Source organism: Aplysia californica, unplaced genomic scaffold, assembly GCF_000002075.1.
Source record: "Aplysia californica isolate F4 #8 unplaced genomic scaffold, AplCal3.0 scaffold00960, whole genome shotgun sequence".
NCBI classification, from domain to species: Eukaryota; Metazoa; Mollusca; class Gastropoda; order Aplysiida; family Aplysiidae; genus Aplysia; species Aplysia californica.
Genome location: NW_004798230.1, coordinates 114,350 through 133,453, shown reverse-complemented (window position 1 = coordinate 133,453; position 19,104 = coordinate 114,350). Strand labels below are relative to the sequence as shown.

The 19,104-nt window shown below is 40.9% G+C and overlaps 1 protein-coding gene and 1 long non-coding RNA gene across 2 annotated transcripts; both read right to left on the bottom strand.

Moving 5' to 3' along the window:
- Positions 1-2,542: 2,542 nt before the first annotated feature.
- Positions 2,543-7,582, bottom strand: LOC118478790. The gene is made up of 2 exons (XR_004859289.1): positions 2,821-7,582; positions 2,543-2,760 (listed from the first exon to the last, which is right to left on the bottom strand). It is a non-coding gene; the product is annotated as an uncharacterized LOC118478790 (long non-coding RNA).
- Positions 7,583-9,573: 1,991 nt separating this feature from the next.
- LOC101861007 lies at positions 9,574-18,611 on the bottom strand. The gene is made up of 4 exons (XM_005110887.3): positions 16,865-18,611; positions 15,650-15,851; positions 14,295-14,504; positions 9,574-12,631 (listed from the first exon to the last, which is right to left on the bottom strand). The coding sequence occupies exons 1-4, from the start codon at positions 18,377-18,379 to the stop codon at positions 11,328-11,330; spliced, it is 3,231 nt and encodes a 1,076-aa protein (XP_005110944.1). The 5' UTR covers positions 18,380-18,611; the 3' UTR covers positions 9,574-11,327.
- Between the last annotated feature and the right edge of the window lie 493 nt (positions 18,612-19,104).

The following is a 19,104-nucleotide window of genomic DNA, read 5'->3' as shown; positions in this document are numbered from 1 at the left end:
GGGGGGGGTTCTGAGCAATTGAGGGTGTGCTGTTTGCTATGTTGTCGGTGTCATTGTATCATGCTGTGTATCATGCTGTGTATCATGCTGTGTATCATGCTGTGTATCATGCTGCGCTGTTCTGCAGATGGCCCTGGTTGGAGCCCCCAATGGGATATTTTTGAAATTGGGTTGAGAGTATTGAGAGTATCTTGGGAAATTTGGGTTGAGAGTGAGAGAAGATCTTGTGAAATTTGAGAAGTTCAGAGGGGTTTTTTTTCTCTAGGAGCGGCCCAGCCCTCCTCTATGACACTTATTATATTATATTTTTCTGTATGGCCGATATTCACCACGATGCCACACATTTCATACCAATGTGACTTCACAAATAATACAGATACTCTATATTATAACATAGTATAATATAATATCATTGTATTTCACCATTACTCTTTGTAGTTGGTCGCTTTTAAGGACATGTAGGCTAACCCAGATGACAAGCCGGCTAACCCAGATTTCGGGGGTTTCCAGAAATCTTGACCTACACCAAAAGTGGGCGTTGCCCGACCTATAGGTAGGAGAAATTTGGTTTCATTGGTGTGTATATTTGTTTGGTTATAGTTATAGAGAAAACTCTCCTGGGACCACGGGGCAAAAGTTTTACCTTCGATTTTCTCAAAGCGGCATTTTTTTCCCGGATAGCCCACTTGTGCTTAAAAGCGACCTATTATGCAATTGGACCCGTTTGTGTGGACTTTGACGTTTGATACGGACGTCTGCCGTGTAGCGGTTACCTGCTTTGTTTGCTGTCACATGCAGGAAATCCCGAGGTCGATTCCTGAGCGGGGAGAACATTTTAATGGAATATCTCGGGTCTGTCTGCTGGCATGTCGTTTCCCCTCTCAGGCAGGGTAGGAAGCCCGCCTCCTAATTGGTCTAAATTGTGTTGATGGCGGCGTAAAACGGCCTACATTTGTTTTTCTGACATTATTTTTCATTTTTGATGATGCTTGGATGATAAACATGGCCATGTTTTGCGTGAACCTCGTTTTTATTGCTTGGAAGTGTATGATGGACATGTTTTTTGCAGTGTCTGATGTGGATAAGTCGGGTATAGATGGTAACGTAGTAAGGGCAAAACTACTTCTCTTCCATCTTCCACAGGTTTTGTGCTTTTGCATTTGAGTAAGTAAGACTAGGACTGTAGTAGAAGTGTTTTGATAAGTTTCCGTTTTATACACCCCTTTTCAACTTAATCAAGTCTGTTTGGTTTTGTGATGCGTGTGTAAAGGTAAAACTCTAGTGATTGTCATGTGTAGCTCAACGACTTTGGAACGAAATGGGCTATCTGAAAAATTTGAATTTCCTTTTTTTCGCTATAAATTATCGTGAATGAGATTTTTTCATTTAACTTTTTTTTTTCTTTCAGTCAGTTTTTTGTCTGCATCGCTTTAAAATATCTTGTCTCAGAATGGGCTGAGAATCTTGTCTCAGAATGGGCTGAGACCAACAGAGAATGTTAAACTTGTACAGTTGCATTAGAAATATACATACCGTATATCATTGTGAGGCATCGTGCTGAAATCAGGCGCTCGTCGAAATAATTAAATCAAAGAAATCGGCATTTTTTGGCAGATGGGCATTGAAAAATTTTTTTTCTTCCTTTTCTTTTTTTTTTTTTTAGGCTCAAAACCTTTTATGTCCTTTCAAAAACATTGATTAAAGGCTCAAAAAAATGTAAATTTGCTGTTTCCAAGGATTCTTACACTTTGGAAGTCACCCAACTTTGGCGGCCATTTCTTTGCTAACTTTATCTCTGAAACCAGACGATCCCCAACTCCTTCGATTGCAAATATCTTCACTTCTATTTTTATTCAATATAGATGGGCATTTTTTTCACCGATACCAAGACAATTTATTATAATTGAACATGTTTTAAGATGATACCAATAACTCCACAAGCCAAAAAGTTGACGAGCGCCTGATTCCACCGCGTCGTGACACATCATAGAATTTATTATAATTCAGCTTTTTCTACGTTGACCTTTTTTCTTATATAGCCCATATCGTTACAAAGTCCTGTATGCGTTGTTTGATCCAAAGTTGCGAGTCGGGTAGCGAGATATTTGCGTCGTGTTGTGTGCCATAGTCAGAGTTGTCTTCCCTTTATCTCTTCCTGCTGTGCTACAGAGCGGATGGCCCTGGTTCGCATCCCAGACTGGCCGTTCAAAAACGCGGGTTGTTTTGTGTAGTTTCCGAGGCTCTCAACCCTATCAGAGAGGGGTGTTTATTTGGAGATCCCTCCTCCTAGTTCACACATACACACGCGCGCACACACACGAGTCACTCCGTGTGCCTATTTGTTCTACACGTGTGTGTGGACTGACATAGAGAGATGACATAGAGACTGTGAACCAGAGCTGTATTATAAAGTGGCTTGCAGGTGGTGAAATAATTTATTTAAATGATGAACTTAATTTGGATGCAAAACCTTCTGGTTTTTTTCCCCTCCTTTTTTTGTGTCCGAAGTTTAGAAAGAATGCACGGATTTGTCAGTTTGTGGTTTTGTTTGGTTGGGTTTTTATTGTTTTTTTTGGTTTTTTTGTTTTTTTTGCTTTATCTGGCGAAATGATTCTAAGTATATGTGATAAAATCCAAGATTGACAATAAACAACCGAATATACAAAACACTGCAGGTCTTACAGTACAGTGTGTTTTCTTATTCCAGGCAAGTCAGGTAACTTCAGAAGATCAGAATATGAAAAGGACACACATGTCGACCTCAGTGCTTTCATGTCGACCTCAGTGCTTTCATGTCGACCTCAGTGCTTTCATGTCGACCTCAGTGCTTTCATGTCGACCTCAGTGCTTTCATGTCGACCTCAGTACTTTCATGTCGACCTCAGTGCTTTCATGTCGACCTCAGTACTTTCATGTCGACCTCAGTACTTTCATGTCGACCTCAGTGCTTTCATGTCGACCTCAGTACTTTCATGTCCTGTCTCCATTTTTAATAACAGTCGGTGCAAACAGTTCATAACAAAAAAAAGAGTGTGACTTAAGAAGAAGTCACAATTTCACTGTTGAAAAAAATGGAGATACCACAAGAAATCGCTGAGGTCGCGACATGATGAACTCTCAGAGCTTCTCAGAACAAGTTCTTCACTTTATTCGGAAAGGAAAACAGCCCAGATTCACTGTAAAACGGATGGATGGATGGATATGTACATACATGATACATCATAAAAGCAATGGTGAAACGTAAAGTTCCAGGTCAAGTTTGGTAGAAAATCCACAAGCTGGGCACGAGAAAATGACGGAACACTCAACCACTTGACAGGCCACGAATTCGGAAGAACTCAAAGAAGGTACACACAGGAAGTACTTATACACACACACACACACGCACACACATCGGAGACTGTCAACAATGGTAAAACAACTGTATGGCCACAACATCACAGCCACAATTGACAAGCAAAAACTCTTAAAATCTGATACAAAGAGGTAAAAGTGAAGGAAAAAGAAATTCAATCTTTTTTTTTTTTCATAATCGAATTTTAAAAAAGTAAAAAGAAAATTAAATAAGCAACAAAATGAATGATAATTATGATAAAAAAACATTTTTTTTAAATCTTCAAAAATTTTACTAGAAAGAATTTTTGTTGTGAAAGTGTTGTAAGGCAACAACGTAGTAGAACAATAGCAAGCACATTGATGAGAAAACTTAGCGCATTTGTTGGACTCGGCAAATTGCACAAAGCTTCTTTTGTACACATGTACACTGATTCCAAGTATACCACCACCCAGTCGGTACTGTCGTTTTACATTTGTACGTTCCAATAAAGAGAAGAGTATTTTCACAATAACTCACTTAGGCTTAGTGCCAGGAAAACAGGTGACATTGAGAATTTAGGGAGTGTTTTGCAGCATTTGTAACACAATTAGGTCATTCATATACTTGCTGAAGAATAGAAATATTACAAAAGAGTAACATACAAACTAAAAAAAAAGAAATAAGGACGATAGATCTTTTTAGTTAAGTTTCGGAAATAGTTTTACGGCACTTGCAACACAATAAGGTCATGCAAGTACCGTCCGAAGATAAGATTCGAGGTGTTGAGTGTTATAAGAGAGTAACATACGCAAAAAGGAAAGATAAAGACGATAGATGTTTGACAGGAAAGAAGGAGCAGGGCACCCGCCAACTCCCCGCAAGCACTCAAGAGAAGATTCGCAATTGGACACACAAAAATAGCGTCTACCTCATTCACTGACATGCTGTAGCAACAAATTATCTGTTCTGTCGTACAGAATAGAACTAGATATCAACATATAGAATACGTATTACTCACTGCAGTAAAGTATAACTAGATATCAACATATATAACACGTATTACTTTCAGTAGTAAACTATAATATGTGAAGCATCTTGGTGAAATAAGGCGCTCGTCAAAATAATGAAATCGAAGAAACTGGCATTTTCCCACAAATTTTTATCGAATTTGGACTTGGTTTTTTTTTGGGGGGGGGGGCTCAACATCTTTTAAGTTTAAGGATAAGTTCATTTAAAAACACACTTCTAAGTAGATTTTACTGAAAAACTTTGATTAAATTAATTAAAGACACCAAAAAATGTAAACTTGCTGTTTCCAAGGATACCCAAGTTTCAGAAGTCACCAAACTATGGTGGCCATTTTCTCACTAATTTATTCATCTGACACCAGGCGACCCCTGCCCTATTTTCTCACTAATTTATTCATCTGACACCAGGCGACCCTCGTCCTATTTTCTCACTAATTTATTCATCTGACACCAGGCGACCCCCGCCTCCTTCTGTCTGCGACGTCTTAACGTCCATTCCAGATAGGTGGCTGGTTTTTTCATCAAAAGCAAGACATATGAAAAAGCTTTAAGACAATAATAACTTCATATTATATCATAATTTATACCCAAAAACTGAGAAGCGCCTGATTCCAGCGTGCCGTGAAACATTGACATAGTAACTCATCGTTTTCAAGTATCAGAGTATCAATGAACTACTTGAAGGGTTATCAGTTTCGCTTTCACTTTCATTCATTATGGATGTGGGTGGTTTGCGGGTGCTCTGGAGTGGTTCGCTTCTTCTTTCCTATCAATCAAACATCTATTCTATCGTCCTTATATTTTCTCCTTCTTTTTTGTGTTTGTTACTCTCTTGTAACACCTCAAATTTTTGGCACTTACATGACCTTACTGTGTTGCAAGTGCCATAAAACACTTACTAAAACAAATTCATTTTAAAAGATTTCTTTCCAGACCACTGACATACCATCACAGAACAAAAACATTTGGGGGGTGGGGGGGGGTGAGATGCAAAACCAGCTAAGAGACATTTAAGAAACTAATCGAGATTATTTGCTTATAGCTGCACATTGTTACCGGCTATCAGATGCACAAAAGTGTTTTTGACCAAAACCCAACACATACTTCCTAAAAGCCACCAACAAATCTTCTTTTTAAGCAGCTTTGAGTGTATAGCAGCATCTTAAAAAACAGACTTTCTCAAAAGTGCTAAAATTGATGTAGCAGGTTTTACATCTCAGCCCCTCACTTCATAAAACTTCTTAAACTACCATCCCCCACCACAAATGTAAAAATCAGGAAATAAAAAAATACCAACAGAAAATTACAAAAAACAAAACATAAAACAATGAAGCTCTGCCGTAAACTGTTCAACTTAAACTGTTCAACTTAAACTGTTCAACTTAAACTGTTCAACTTAAACTGTTCAACTTAAACTGTTCAACTTAAACTGTTCAACTTAAACTTGACACCAAAAAGGAAAATAAATAGCATACAAGTGTCAAGTTTACTTACCACAGACAACCTCCAACCACCCCCTACAGGTGGAACAAGAGAGTAACTCACACTAAAACTAAAAAGGAGGAGGAGAGATAAGGACGATAGATTTTTTATAGGAAAGAAGGAGCAAACCACACCAGAGCACCCGCCGACTACCCACCCTCAACGAACAAAGAGTCAGCAAGCTGTACAACAGTAAAAAAGAGAGCAGCTTCACAGAGCCATACACGTACTGGCTACATGGCTACACAGAGCCATACACGTACTGGCTACATGGCTACACAGAGCCATACATGTGCTGGCTACATGGCTACACAGAGCCATACACTTACTGGCTACATGGCTACACAGAGCCACACACGTACTGGCTACATGGCTACACAGAGCCGTACACGTACTGGCTACATGGCTACACAGAGCCATACATGTGCTGGCTACATGGCTACACAGAGCCGTACACTTACTGGCTACATGGCTACACAGAGCCACACACTTACTGGCTACACAGAGCCATACACTTACTGGCTACACAGAGCCGTACACACGTACTGGCAACACTGAGCCATAGACGTACTGGCTACACAGAGCCGTACACATGTACTGGCATCACAGAGCCGTACACTTACTGAGTTCTTTTACATGATTATCCTGAGTGTAATCTTGTTTTTGTTTGTGGGGCTTTTTTTGTGCATCCGAGTGTCTTCTAAACTGACAGAAATCCCCGGCAAAACTCCGATGTCATACCGGTACATATGTGACAGAAATGTTACATCAAACTGACATTATTGTCATACACAATGACATCTCATTCCTGACCGACACGAAGTCTCATACAAAACTGACATAAAATCTCATACTGTGATATCTCACACAAAACTGACATAAAATCTCACACTGTGATATCTCACACAAAACTGACATAAAATCTCACACTATGATATTTCATGCAAAACTGACATAAAATCTCACACTGTGATATCTCACACAAGACTGACATAAAATCTCACACTATGATATTTCATGCAAAACTGACATAAAATCTCACACTGTGATATCTCACACAAAACTGACATAAAATCTCACACTATGATATTTCATGCAAAACTGACATAAAATCTCACACTGTGATATCTCACACAAGACTGACATAAAATCTCACACTATGATATTTCATGCAAAACTGACATAAAATCTCACACTGTGATATCTCACACAAAACTGACATAAAATCTCACACTATGATATTTCATGCAAAACTGACAAAATCTCACACTGTGATATCTCACACAAAACTGACATAAAATCTCACACTGTAATATCTCACACAAAACTGACATAAAATCTCACACTGTAATATCTCACACAAAACTGACATAAAATCTCACACAATATGACAATTCATACAAAACTGACACAAAATTCTCAAACAAAACTAATTTAAAAAATGTCATACAATATGACATCTCATACTTAAAAGTGACCCGAATTCTAAAACAAATACGGCACCTCATACTGAAAGGACAAAATGTGCAGCGCAACAGTACCCGGTCTAGTAAAACTACGTGGAGAGCTATAGACAGACGTGTCACATGGAACTATTGAAAAGCAACAACACAAGAGGCAATTTCAGTACAACAAAACAACTCACTTTTGTGCGTTGTGTTCCGAGTTATACAAATTCTATAAGCTTTAGTAGAGGTTTTACAGCGCTCGCAACTGCATAAGGTCATATGAGCGCCAGAAGATTAGAGCTGTTACAAGAGAGTAACAAACATAAAAAAAGAAAAAGGGGAGATAAGGACGATAGATGTTAGATAGGAAAGAAGAAGCAAACCACACCAGAGCTCCCGCCAACCACCCACACAAATTCTTTAGTTTTAAAAAAAGTTTTAGTAAGAGTTTTACGGCATTTGCAACACGATAATAAGGTCATGCAAGTGCCGTTACAAAGTGTGTATTTCTCTATGTCAGAAGACTTTTCCACGAAGCAAAAAACCTTGGTGGGTGGTTGGCGGGTGCTCTGGTGTGGTTTGCTCCTTTCCCATCGAACATCTATAATCCTTATCTCCCCTTCTTCTTTTTTATGTTTGTTACTCTCTTGTAACACCTCTAATCTCCTGGCCCTCATATGACCTTATGCAGATGCGAGCGCCGTAAAACCTCTGCTAAGACTAAACTAGAAAACCCTTGGACCCTGGTACATAGTGTGTGCCACGGCCAGCGACACTGAAGCCGTCCGTGGGGGCTCTCGCAGTCCAGAGGTTACGGTGTTTGCCTCTCATTCAATAGGTCCCCGGTTCGAAACCCGACAGCGACGGGAAAATTTACTTCTCTATAAAATGTTCTCTTTGCACCTTTCCTCCTCTCTAATCGCGTTCTGTCGTCTGCTTTCGTCTCCACTTTCTGTTTCCTCCCCACTCCCCCCAACCCTCTTTGCCCGCTCCTCTGGGCTCCTGACTCTCTACTCTATAAGACTCGTAGGCCTCCACCTGATAATGAATTGAACAAACCGACATTTTCCCATCCGTTGGGCCACTTCTGTACATTCTTTCTTTTTGGCTCAACACCTTTTACATCCGTTTAAAAATACATTTCAGTGTGATTTTAAGGAAAAATGTATCAAAGGCACACAAAAAAAAAAACAATAACAAAAAACAAGCCCCCCCCCCAAAAAAAAAAGCAAATTTGCAGCTTTCAAAGACACTCAAGCTTCATAAGCCACCAAAACTTGGGGGGCCATTTTTTGTTTGACCTCTGACACCATGTGTATTTTTTTCAACAAAAACAAGACAAACAAACAAGATTTAAGTTCTAATAATATCAATGAATAACTCCATATATATATATATATATATAAAAAGATAGTCCAATGGTAAATCATTTGAAGAGGCGCATCCTCGGTGACTGAAGGCATTAATTTGCTTTCCAGTGATATCTGCTTGAAAAGTATATATATATATATATATATATATATGTCCCCAAAATTGACAAGCGCCTGATTCCACAAATTCGAGACAAATATTCAAAAGTTTGGAACATACTCAGGGTGACAATAAATGGCTCATCTTGTCTAATTGACAGTTAGTTACAGACTTGAGAAACTATTACATTGGGAACAATAAGATCCCTAACATACATACATTCTGTATTGCAGAATATCAATCTATGCTGATTGTGGGGCACATGAATAAAATTGGCAATGAAAGACAATTCATTGGGGGGGGGGGGGGGGGGGGGCTGCGAAATACTACAATAAAACATCTTATGTTTAAAAAAAAAAAGTCAAGTTGTTCCCGCATCCGATCCGGATATTGGGGATTGCCTTGTTAGTGAGACAACTTCCTGGGCCTTCGGCATATTGTGGAAGGGTGGCCAGTTCCTTTCCACGCCGCCTTTACTTCCCCAACTCGAAGTCAGGTACCCATTACTGCTGGGTGGGCAGGAGGGGGCCAAAAAAATCTGTGTCCGAACCGAGGCTCGAACCCAGGCTTTCCGCTTTGCAGACGAGCGCACTAACACCTCCGCCACCGCACCGCACCCTCTCTTATATTGTAAATTCTACTATGCCTGAACGAGAAATGTCCCCCCTTTGGGAATGGCCTAAAGACACTTCAGTCAGTGGCACTGCCCCGGGGGATACACTACAGTCAGTGGCACTGCCCCGGGGGGCACTTGTCAAGTTTACAATACAAAGAAAAAAACAATCTATGGTATTGTACAATACTCAGGGAAGCCGCTGGACTTTTGTAATTTTTTTCAAGACTAGACTTAGCAAGAGACGAAGCAATAGATGCGACAAAACAACATCGCATCAGTTCAACAATAAGAACAGACAATGCCCAAAATAACGGGGAAAAAGCGTAAATAACGGAAAAAAAGGCATCCCAGAATACTAATACAGTACATTCATCACTTTCACCAGAATACTAATACAGTACATTCATCACTTTCACCAGAATACTAATACAGTACATTCATCACTTTCACCAGAATACTAATACAGTACATTCATCACTTTCACCAGAATACTAATACAGTACATTCATCACTTTCACCAGAACACTAGTACAGTACATTCATCACTTTCACCAGAACACTAGTACAGTACATTCATCACTTTCACCAGAATTCAGACAGAATCTCCTCCCTACTGTCCCATCTGTGTGTGCTAGTGAAAGGTACACCACCTGATCCTGTCAAAGATAACCTGATCCACTGATCCACGTGTCAAAGATCTACAACCTGATCCACTGATCCACCTGTCAAAGATCCACAACCTGATCCACTGATCCACGTGTCAAAGATCCACAACCTGATCCACTGATCCACGTGTCAAAGATCTACAACCTGATCCACTGATCCACCTGTCAAAGATCCACAACCTGATCCACTGATCCACGTGTCAAAGATCTACAACCTGATCCACTGATCCACCTGTCAAAGATCCACAACCTGATCCACTGATCCACGTGTCAAAGATCCACAACCTGATCCACTGATCCACGTGTCAAAGATCTACAACCTGATCCACTGATCCACCTGTCAAAGATCCACAACCTGATCCACTGATCCACGTGTCAAAGATCCACAACCTGATCCACTGATCCACGTGTCAAAGATCCACAACCTGATCCACTGATCCACGTGTCAAAGATCTACAACCTGATCCACTGATCCACCTGTCAAAGATCCACAACCTGATCCACTGATCCACGTGTCAAAGATCCACAACCTGATCCACTGATCCACGTGTCAAAGATCTACAACATGATCCACTGATCCACGTGTCAAAGATCCACAACCTGATCCACTGATCCACGTGTCAAAGATCCACAACCTGATCCACGTGTACAACGCATGCCCGTGATGTTTTCTTTGATCTTGTCATCCGCACTGCACAGCACTGCACGGCATTCGAATTCACCCGCATTTGTGCGTTTAAAAATGAACCGGCTGTATACTAGTCTAGTATGGAACACATCTTTAAAAGCATGTGAGACAACACACGTGACACTGGCATTTCACCGACAACTGAAATCACCAATACAAAGCCTTAGCAGAAAATCAAATGGGCAAAACGGGGGGGGGGGAGGCGAGTTTAAAAAAAACCCCAAATTCACAGCTTGACAAGCCTGAGAAATCTAATCCTGATGGATATCAGAGCGCCAAGTCACCGACGTTATCACTTCAGCTTACACTGACAATAGAAGCTGTGTGCGTCGAGTGGGTATCACAACACACATATACTACACATGGGTACACGACATTCACATTCTGCGTGTCAACACACACACATATACTACACATGGGTAATCTGTGTGTCAAGACACACGTATACTACACATGGGTACATGGCATTCACAATCTGTGCGTCAACACACACATGTACTACACATGGGTACATGGCATTCACAATCTGTGCGTCAACACACACATGTACTACACATGGGTACATGGCATTCACAATCATTAACGGAAAACGTAATCCCCCCCAAAAAAAGTTCTTATAAACGCGTGACTACACTGTACTGTGAGATGTGAAATTTGTCCACGTTCAGATACCCTGCGTGATCCGCTTCCTGTACGGTAGTCTTACCCGATGTGTCGCGTTCCTCCTCTCCACAACCTACAGAAGGATTCGTCTCGGCACCCACAATCCCAGAATTTTCTTTGGGACAATCCAACCCCGCGTCCCCCCGGCATCCTTTGATGGAGTCGAGGCTGTGATCAGTGGAACCACAATCTTTCTCGGAGAGAGCCAGCGAGCTGAAATCCTTGGAGGTCGTCATGGCAGAAACAGCAGACGGAGACCGGTGAACCAACACCGCCTTCCCATCCACAACCTTTTCAAAATGGGGGAAATTCAGAACCGACTCGACCTTCGAGTTGCGTATTTTCTCCCAGGTCGCAGATTTTCGGTGGAGAAACTTGGTCTGCAATCCCGGTTCGAAGCTTTTCGGAGCAGCGTCGCCCTCTGCTGTCAACATGTTCTGACTGCGTTTGGAAAAAATGTTTCCGAAACATCCGTGCAGAGCTTCCATTGAGCTTCCACGGCTGTCGAGTTTACTGGATTTGCTGTCGTCTGTGTTTCCTTTGTTCACGTCATCTTGAACAATTATCGTCACGTCCAGGTTCTTGCTATTGGCCGAGGGTTGGGTCTCTTCTGAAGGCACGGAGCTGTCCCTACGGCTGACCTTGTCACAGTGGCTGACCTTGTCGCAGTCCGTCATGCCTTGAGACATCTCCACTCCAACTTGTGTGTCTGTCTGTGACGACAGCCCTGTAGACTCCGTCTGCCCTGAAGACGACTCGACTTTCTCCTCCTCCTCCTCCAGTTTCCCCGACTTCCCGTCTTTCCCGTCCCTCTCCTCACCTTTCCCGTCCCTCTCCTCACCTTTCCCGACAACTTGAGCATCCCCCCCGGGCACCTTCGTCTTTTCCACGTCCGCCATCTTACTCCGAGCACAGGCGTCCTCCACCACCTGACCCACTTTCGACACAATGTTGGCCACCACCGTGGAGTAGCCTCCCTTGTTCGACACCTCCTTTATGTCCGCCACGTACAAAAAATTCTCCTCCCCCTCCTCCTCTCCTCCCTCCCCCGCTGAGGGTTCTACCATCACCTCCGTACCCTCAGCCGTGAAGCGGTTGGCGTAGAGCTCACAGTCGCCAGATGGCTCCTCGCCGGCTTCCTCTGTGACCGACACGGCTCGGTGGACGATGACCTGCACCTGCTGGGGGTCGGGGTTCTCCACCTCGGACTCCTCGTTGCCCGTCGACGTGTTGCCCTGAGAGTTGAGAGCCACGTCTGGGAAAACAAAGTCAGACCATTTCACATTTTTTAGTCTTTTTCTGTTTGGAGATGATTTTTATTTGTGAGGCAGCGTAGCGAGATCAGGCGCTCGTCAAAATAATGAAAGTGAAGAAACTGGCATTTTTCAACAGGTTTCAGAATTTGTATTGAATTTTTTTTTTTTGGCTCAACACCTTTCATGCCCATTATAGAACACATTTCCGTGCGGATTGTACTGAAAAATGTTTATCAAAAGCATAAAATATGTAAATAATGAGTTTCCATGAACTCTCAAGCTTAGGAAATAACAAAACTTTGGAGGCCATTTTCTCGCTAATTTTACCTCTGAAACCAGGTGACTCCCACCTCCTTTAATCGCAAATATCTCGATTTGTATCCGAGATAATAGGGTGTTTTTTAAATTGAAAGCAAGGCAAACGGACAGGCTTTAAGATGATACCAAAAACTCCATATGCCCCAAAATTGACGAGCGCATGATTCCACCGCAGCGTGATATATTTGAATTTTTTTTAACACTTTCAGTACCGTCTGCAACTTTTGTTGCCAGGCCAGTAGTATGTGCTCATTACCGCCTGCAACTTTTGTTGCCAGGCCAGTAGTATGTGCTCATTACCGCCGGCAACTTTAATCTCCAACTCCACCAGACACACTAAACGTATCTAAACAAAGAACAGAGCCACTTCACTGAAAGAAATACCAAAGAAAGCCACTCTATGCCGTAGTTGAATGGTGGACGAAAAAAACACGGAGAATTTTTTTAACATGTTTTTTGGGCTGTGAAAGCTTTTTAATATTATAAAAGAAATGTACCACGGCTTTAGCGTTCTAAACTGGTGCAGTACTTGAAGGATTTTCATTATATTGAGCCTTCGGTACTGTTAGCGTTACAGTATTTTTTGGTTTGGTTGATTTTCAAAAACTACCAGCGGGAAAAGAACTTTCAAGATTTCAAGATTTCTTTTTTCTTTTTCTGTCCATTGAGTGGAATTCATTTTTCAATACAACACCAGGTAAAACAAATGAAAGATGATTTGAACATTTTTTTCACTGTGCTTTCATAAAGGTAAAACTAAAGAAACTGAGATAATTTCAAATGTTTTTTTTTTTCGGTCCAAGCCCGGTTCACTTTCTGATACCTACGAGAGAAAGAGATGATAACACACACTGACACGAACATCATACCACCCCTGTCACACAACAACACACACAACATCAGCGTGTTCAAAAACATAATTTTTTTCTCAGGACATTCTCACGGCACATTCACACTGACACAATAAATGTTTGCGGGTTTTTTAGTTAGCGTTTTATGGCACTTGTTTCATGGCACTTGTAACACAATTAGGTCACGTAAGTGCCGAAGATTAGAGGTGTTACAAGAGAGTGCAGACTGACACAAAGCACCAACTCCTTTAGTTTTTTCCTTAAGAGTTTTATGGCACTTGCAACACAATGAGGTCATATAAGTGCAGACGAATAGATGCGTTACAAGAGTGTAACATACACAAAAAAGAAGGAGGAGAGAAAAGGACGATAGATGTTTGATAGGAAAGAAGGCGCAAACCACAGCAGAGCGCAAACTCAAAGTATCCAGACACACACACTCACCCACACCCACCCACACAAGCACACACACACACACACACGCGAGTCTCACCTCCTTCCTTCAGTGCCCTCTCCCTCTCCATCTCCAGGATCATGTAGTGCATCCTTCGCTCCACGTGCTTCCTCTTCTTGGCGATCTTGCGGTGGCGATGCAGTCGAAAGATCCCGTAGCCCGGCAGAATGAACACGCTGGCCCCCAACAGCCCAATGCCGGCCGCTAACCCGAGCCCGGCCAGCACCACCCCGGCGACCATACGGGCAGCTGCAGGGGGGAGAAAGCAGACAAAGCGTATAATGATAATAATAATAATAAAAATGATGATAATAATAATGATGATGATGATAATAATAATAATCATAATAGTGATAATAATAATAATAATAATAATAATAAAAATAATGATGATGATAATAATAATTACAATAATGATTAATAATAATAATGATAATAATAATGATAATAATAATAATAATAATAATAATAATAATAATGATAATGCTAATAATAATAAGTTTGCATAGCGCAAATCCCCGCTCAACAGCAAGCTCTACGTGCTTCACAATTTATACTATTACCCCAGCAGACCTGAGAGCATTCTGAAACAACCTCAACTTCCCGGGAAGCATACAGTGCAAGCGGCCATTTCTAGGCGCTAAAACCCTAACATACTAACAAGACCTTTCGCTGTCTATGGCCGGGTACCCATTCCCACCTGGGTGAAGTGAGGAAAATTCGTGTTCAGTGCCTTGTAAAGTACACAGCTTGTTTTAAAAAAATGTTAATTTAAAAGTTTAGAAAATACAAGTTTTTACAGCTCCCAGATTGTTTTTTGCTTCAGTAACAAGTGTTGCCCAACAATTAGGTCAATGAGGAGAGAGAAACAAAGTGGGGGGTGGGGTATTTATAATACTATAATTATATAGACAGCCTAAGAGGATAAATAATTTATAATACTATAATTATATAGACAGCTGAAGAGGATAAATAATTTATAATACTATCTATAGACAGCTGACGAGGATAAAAATAATTTATATATATTTATATAATACTATATAGACAGCTGTAAGAGAATAAATAATTACTATATAGACAGCGGAAGAGGATAAATAATTTAGGAGAGTTAGGAGTAGAATGATTTATGAATGAAAAAGACAGTTGAAGAGGACTATTGATTATAAGTAAGTAAATAATACCATGACGAAGGAGGACAAGTAACTTAGGATTAAGAGATTATGGTGAGGAGAACCAAAGAGGGCAGGAGGCAAAAGAAGTGGTGGAGGAGGAAGAGAAGAAGAAGAAGAAGAAGAAGAAGAAGAAGAAGAAGAAGAAGAAGAAGAAGTAGAAGAAGAAGAAGAAGAAGAAGAAGAAGAAAAAGAAGAAGAAAAACTCTGCACACAACTGACCAAAGTTTGTGCCCCTGATCAGTCTTCTCAGCACTGGCTTCTTGGGCATGAGCCGGTACTTGCAGCCAAACAAGGAGAAGCGACTGAAGTGATTGCCGATGAACTTGATGCGGATGTAGCGATCTCCGCAGCGGTAGCAGAAGTCAGTGCTGCACTGGGTGCACTTCATGTGGTCGCAGCCATCCGTTTTTTGGATGAAAGTCTGAAATTAATGAGCAGAAAATACACTTAAATGAAAGTAAGTCCGGAACCAAAACCATGGAAACTATAGCCTACGTGCGTTCTTCATTTTGCCTGAGTTTATTACACAGCCAGAAATTGTACAAGCTGGTGGAAATACTAAAGAAGCGTGACTCCAGGTGTAAAGATGTACGAAAAAATAATTTTTAAAATATACTCTATATAAAATATACTACTAGTTTAAAAACTGCAATATTGTAACTCTCAAACAATTTTATTATGTGTATTAACACTAATCAAACTAAAAATTATTTTGAGACTAAAGTCATGTACCAAATAATACAGGTTGCGTAAAATCCTTATAACTGTCATGATAAAACAATCCATTCACATTTCAACAATACTATACTAAAAATTCCAGGTGAACAATTAAATCAAGGTCAGTGATGTAGAACACAATTATTAAATTATTAAAGACTAAATTTCACTTCATTATAATTAATTAACAAAGAACAGTACGTGAAAATATATATGTAATGTGTATGCTCCGAAAACTGAAAATGAAGTAAAAACTGATTATTTTATTTGTCAATTTCACTTCACTCTTAATTAACTTAGAGTTGAACCCACGATTTATACATGATATAATAACGACTGTCACCACCTGTTCAAGACAACCACCTGTACAAACAGCCACTTCCCACTTCTCCAATTAGGTGTTTTCTAGTAGAAGGCTTACAGTTCTAATGGCACAGTCAGAGAGGACCAGCTGTCTAACTTCTAAGGCGATCACTTTTCTCCACCAGGACAATTGATGGACGTCTTGGACAGGTTTGACTGTATTTGTCTCGGTCCTGTTAACAGATACAGGATAGCACGGATCTAAGCTCAAACTCGTCGGGACCAGCCTATATAGTTCGAGGGATCCGTAGTTCTATGGATCTTACAAAGATAAAGAAAAAAAAAGGGATCACAGGCACAGTTCAACGGATGCGTGATTTCGAATAATGAATTCACTTACTGGTAAGTACTTACCTTACATTTGGGACAACGCTGAGCATTGAACTTTCCATGCTTGACTTCCTTGGCCCACTTGCGCACCATCTCATCACCTTTGCGATATTGTTTACACGTGACACCGGTGTGAAAAGGAGCTTGGCAGAGGAAGCACCACTGGAGATGGCATTCTGAACACTGCACTTTCAGTCCATTTTTCCGCTTCTTCTTGGTAGTCAAAGCATCCGGATCAATTGTGTGCACGCTGCTACACGCTGGGCAAGTCTTTTTACAAGGATCTTTATTGGCATCCACCAGAAACTTATCAAATTTGTGCTTCAATTCATCGGAGAGCCGATCTCTTATTTCATTTCGATGAATATAACCCCTGCACTTATCATTTGGACATTCTATATGCACCACAGCTTCCTGAACTTTCAGAGTAATGTATGTATCTACACATTCATTACAGACTTTGAAATGACAACAAAATCTACTCCAGAAATTGGACTTGCTTAGACAAATTTCACATTCCATGTATCTGGTGGGGTGGTGGGGATACAGAGGGGCAGTAGGCTGAGTGCCTCTCGTTCTCCGCACATCCTCGTTAGACGCCCCCGGCACCTCCACATGATCAGCAGAGTCAGGCCCTAAATTACCTAAGGTTCCATCATCCATCATCAAGCTCAGTAACATGTCATAGGCCTGATCAAACTGCGCCACCGCGCCAGAACTGGGGAAGCTATACACACTGCCCATGATTTCATCATAACCCTCCCCAGACAATATGCGATCCCCTACCATTAGGTCATCTTCCACCTCTCGTCTCCATCCAACATCCTCTGAATCTGATGAACTTAATGAAACCTCATCCCACGGAGGCCCATAAGACAACATGGCACTTTTAAAGGAAAAGTACTCATGACCCTCTTTTTGTGTCGGGTGATCTCGGGTGTGTCTGCCGGACTCGCTGTGGCTTGGAGTAGACTTTGACTCTTTAGAAGTCCCTTTGTTTGGACTCTCTAGGCTAAAAATGCGCACAGGAAGAGGAGTCGCAATCCGGCCCTCTGAGTTTGACGTTGTAGGAACATATTTTGTATTATTTGTATCCATAATTTCAACTTGACAAAAGTTAAATTCTTTAGGATTGTCTGGTAAATCATCAATATTATCACTTTTAGAGGCCAAACGGCAGTCGCCTTCGTCAAGGTATGTGCTCGACCCGGAACTATCAGTGCTTGAAGTGCACTGGGACTGATCTAACCGTTCTGCTCGGTTTCTTTTCTTTATTGTTCCTAACGAAGCTGTTGTTGTTGGAGCGAGGCTGTCGTTGGAATCATCACGAGTCCATGGCAGCTTTCCGGAATCAACAACTCTATATTCATCATCTAGCGACATTTTTGATAAACTGACCACTTCTGCCATCGAACATGGGCACTTTTGTTTTCCCTGAGATTCCAAATTGCTGGAAACGATATGTACTTCCTTCGCCTTGCTCAGCTGATCGGATTCTATAAACTCCGCCATGTTGGTGTGCTGGTCAACGACATGCATAAACGAAGACGGCACACAACAAATCAACTGGGGACTGTTCTGTATTACTTTTCAATGTTCTCATTTCACAGTACCCATATTTCATATCCAGAGATACCCACAACTCCACTGGAATGAATCATGTACTCTGAATAAGTCACCAGTAAATATACCCACAACACCAAGCCCTGAAGGCATCAGAGATGTAAACACAGTCACTAGGTTCAGTGATCTAAAAATAGCAATGATATAGAATGCAAATTTTAGAGACTGGCGAGTAGCGATTGGTCGAAACACTGTTCTTTTTTTAACCAACCAATCGTTGTTTTCTTGATAGGCAGCTGAAACAGCTGAGAAAACTGCGAATCGGTTTGTGGAAAACAAAATTAATTGGTGATTTGTTTTATTCGCTCTTTTTAAACTTCAACAGACTCGTGTTGATAACCTTTGTTATTGTCATACCGGTCTAAGTTGTGCATAATTGGAATGACCCCAGTCGTTCCGGTTTAGTTTTTTATATTTTTTATTTATACAATGACAATGTAGACTTATCAAAATGTCATACTTGTTCTCATCTCAACTTTTGTTTACATTATTTAGAAAAACAATTTAAATCCATTGCAGTCCAGATGTGTGCATTGTAATAAAGTGTAATTTTATATTGTAAATTGATATACATGTAATAAGACCCTAGACCTAGAAGACGGTAAAAAAAAGAAACATGATTTTTCCCTTTGCGTGTCTCC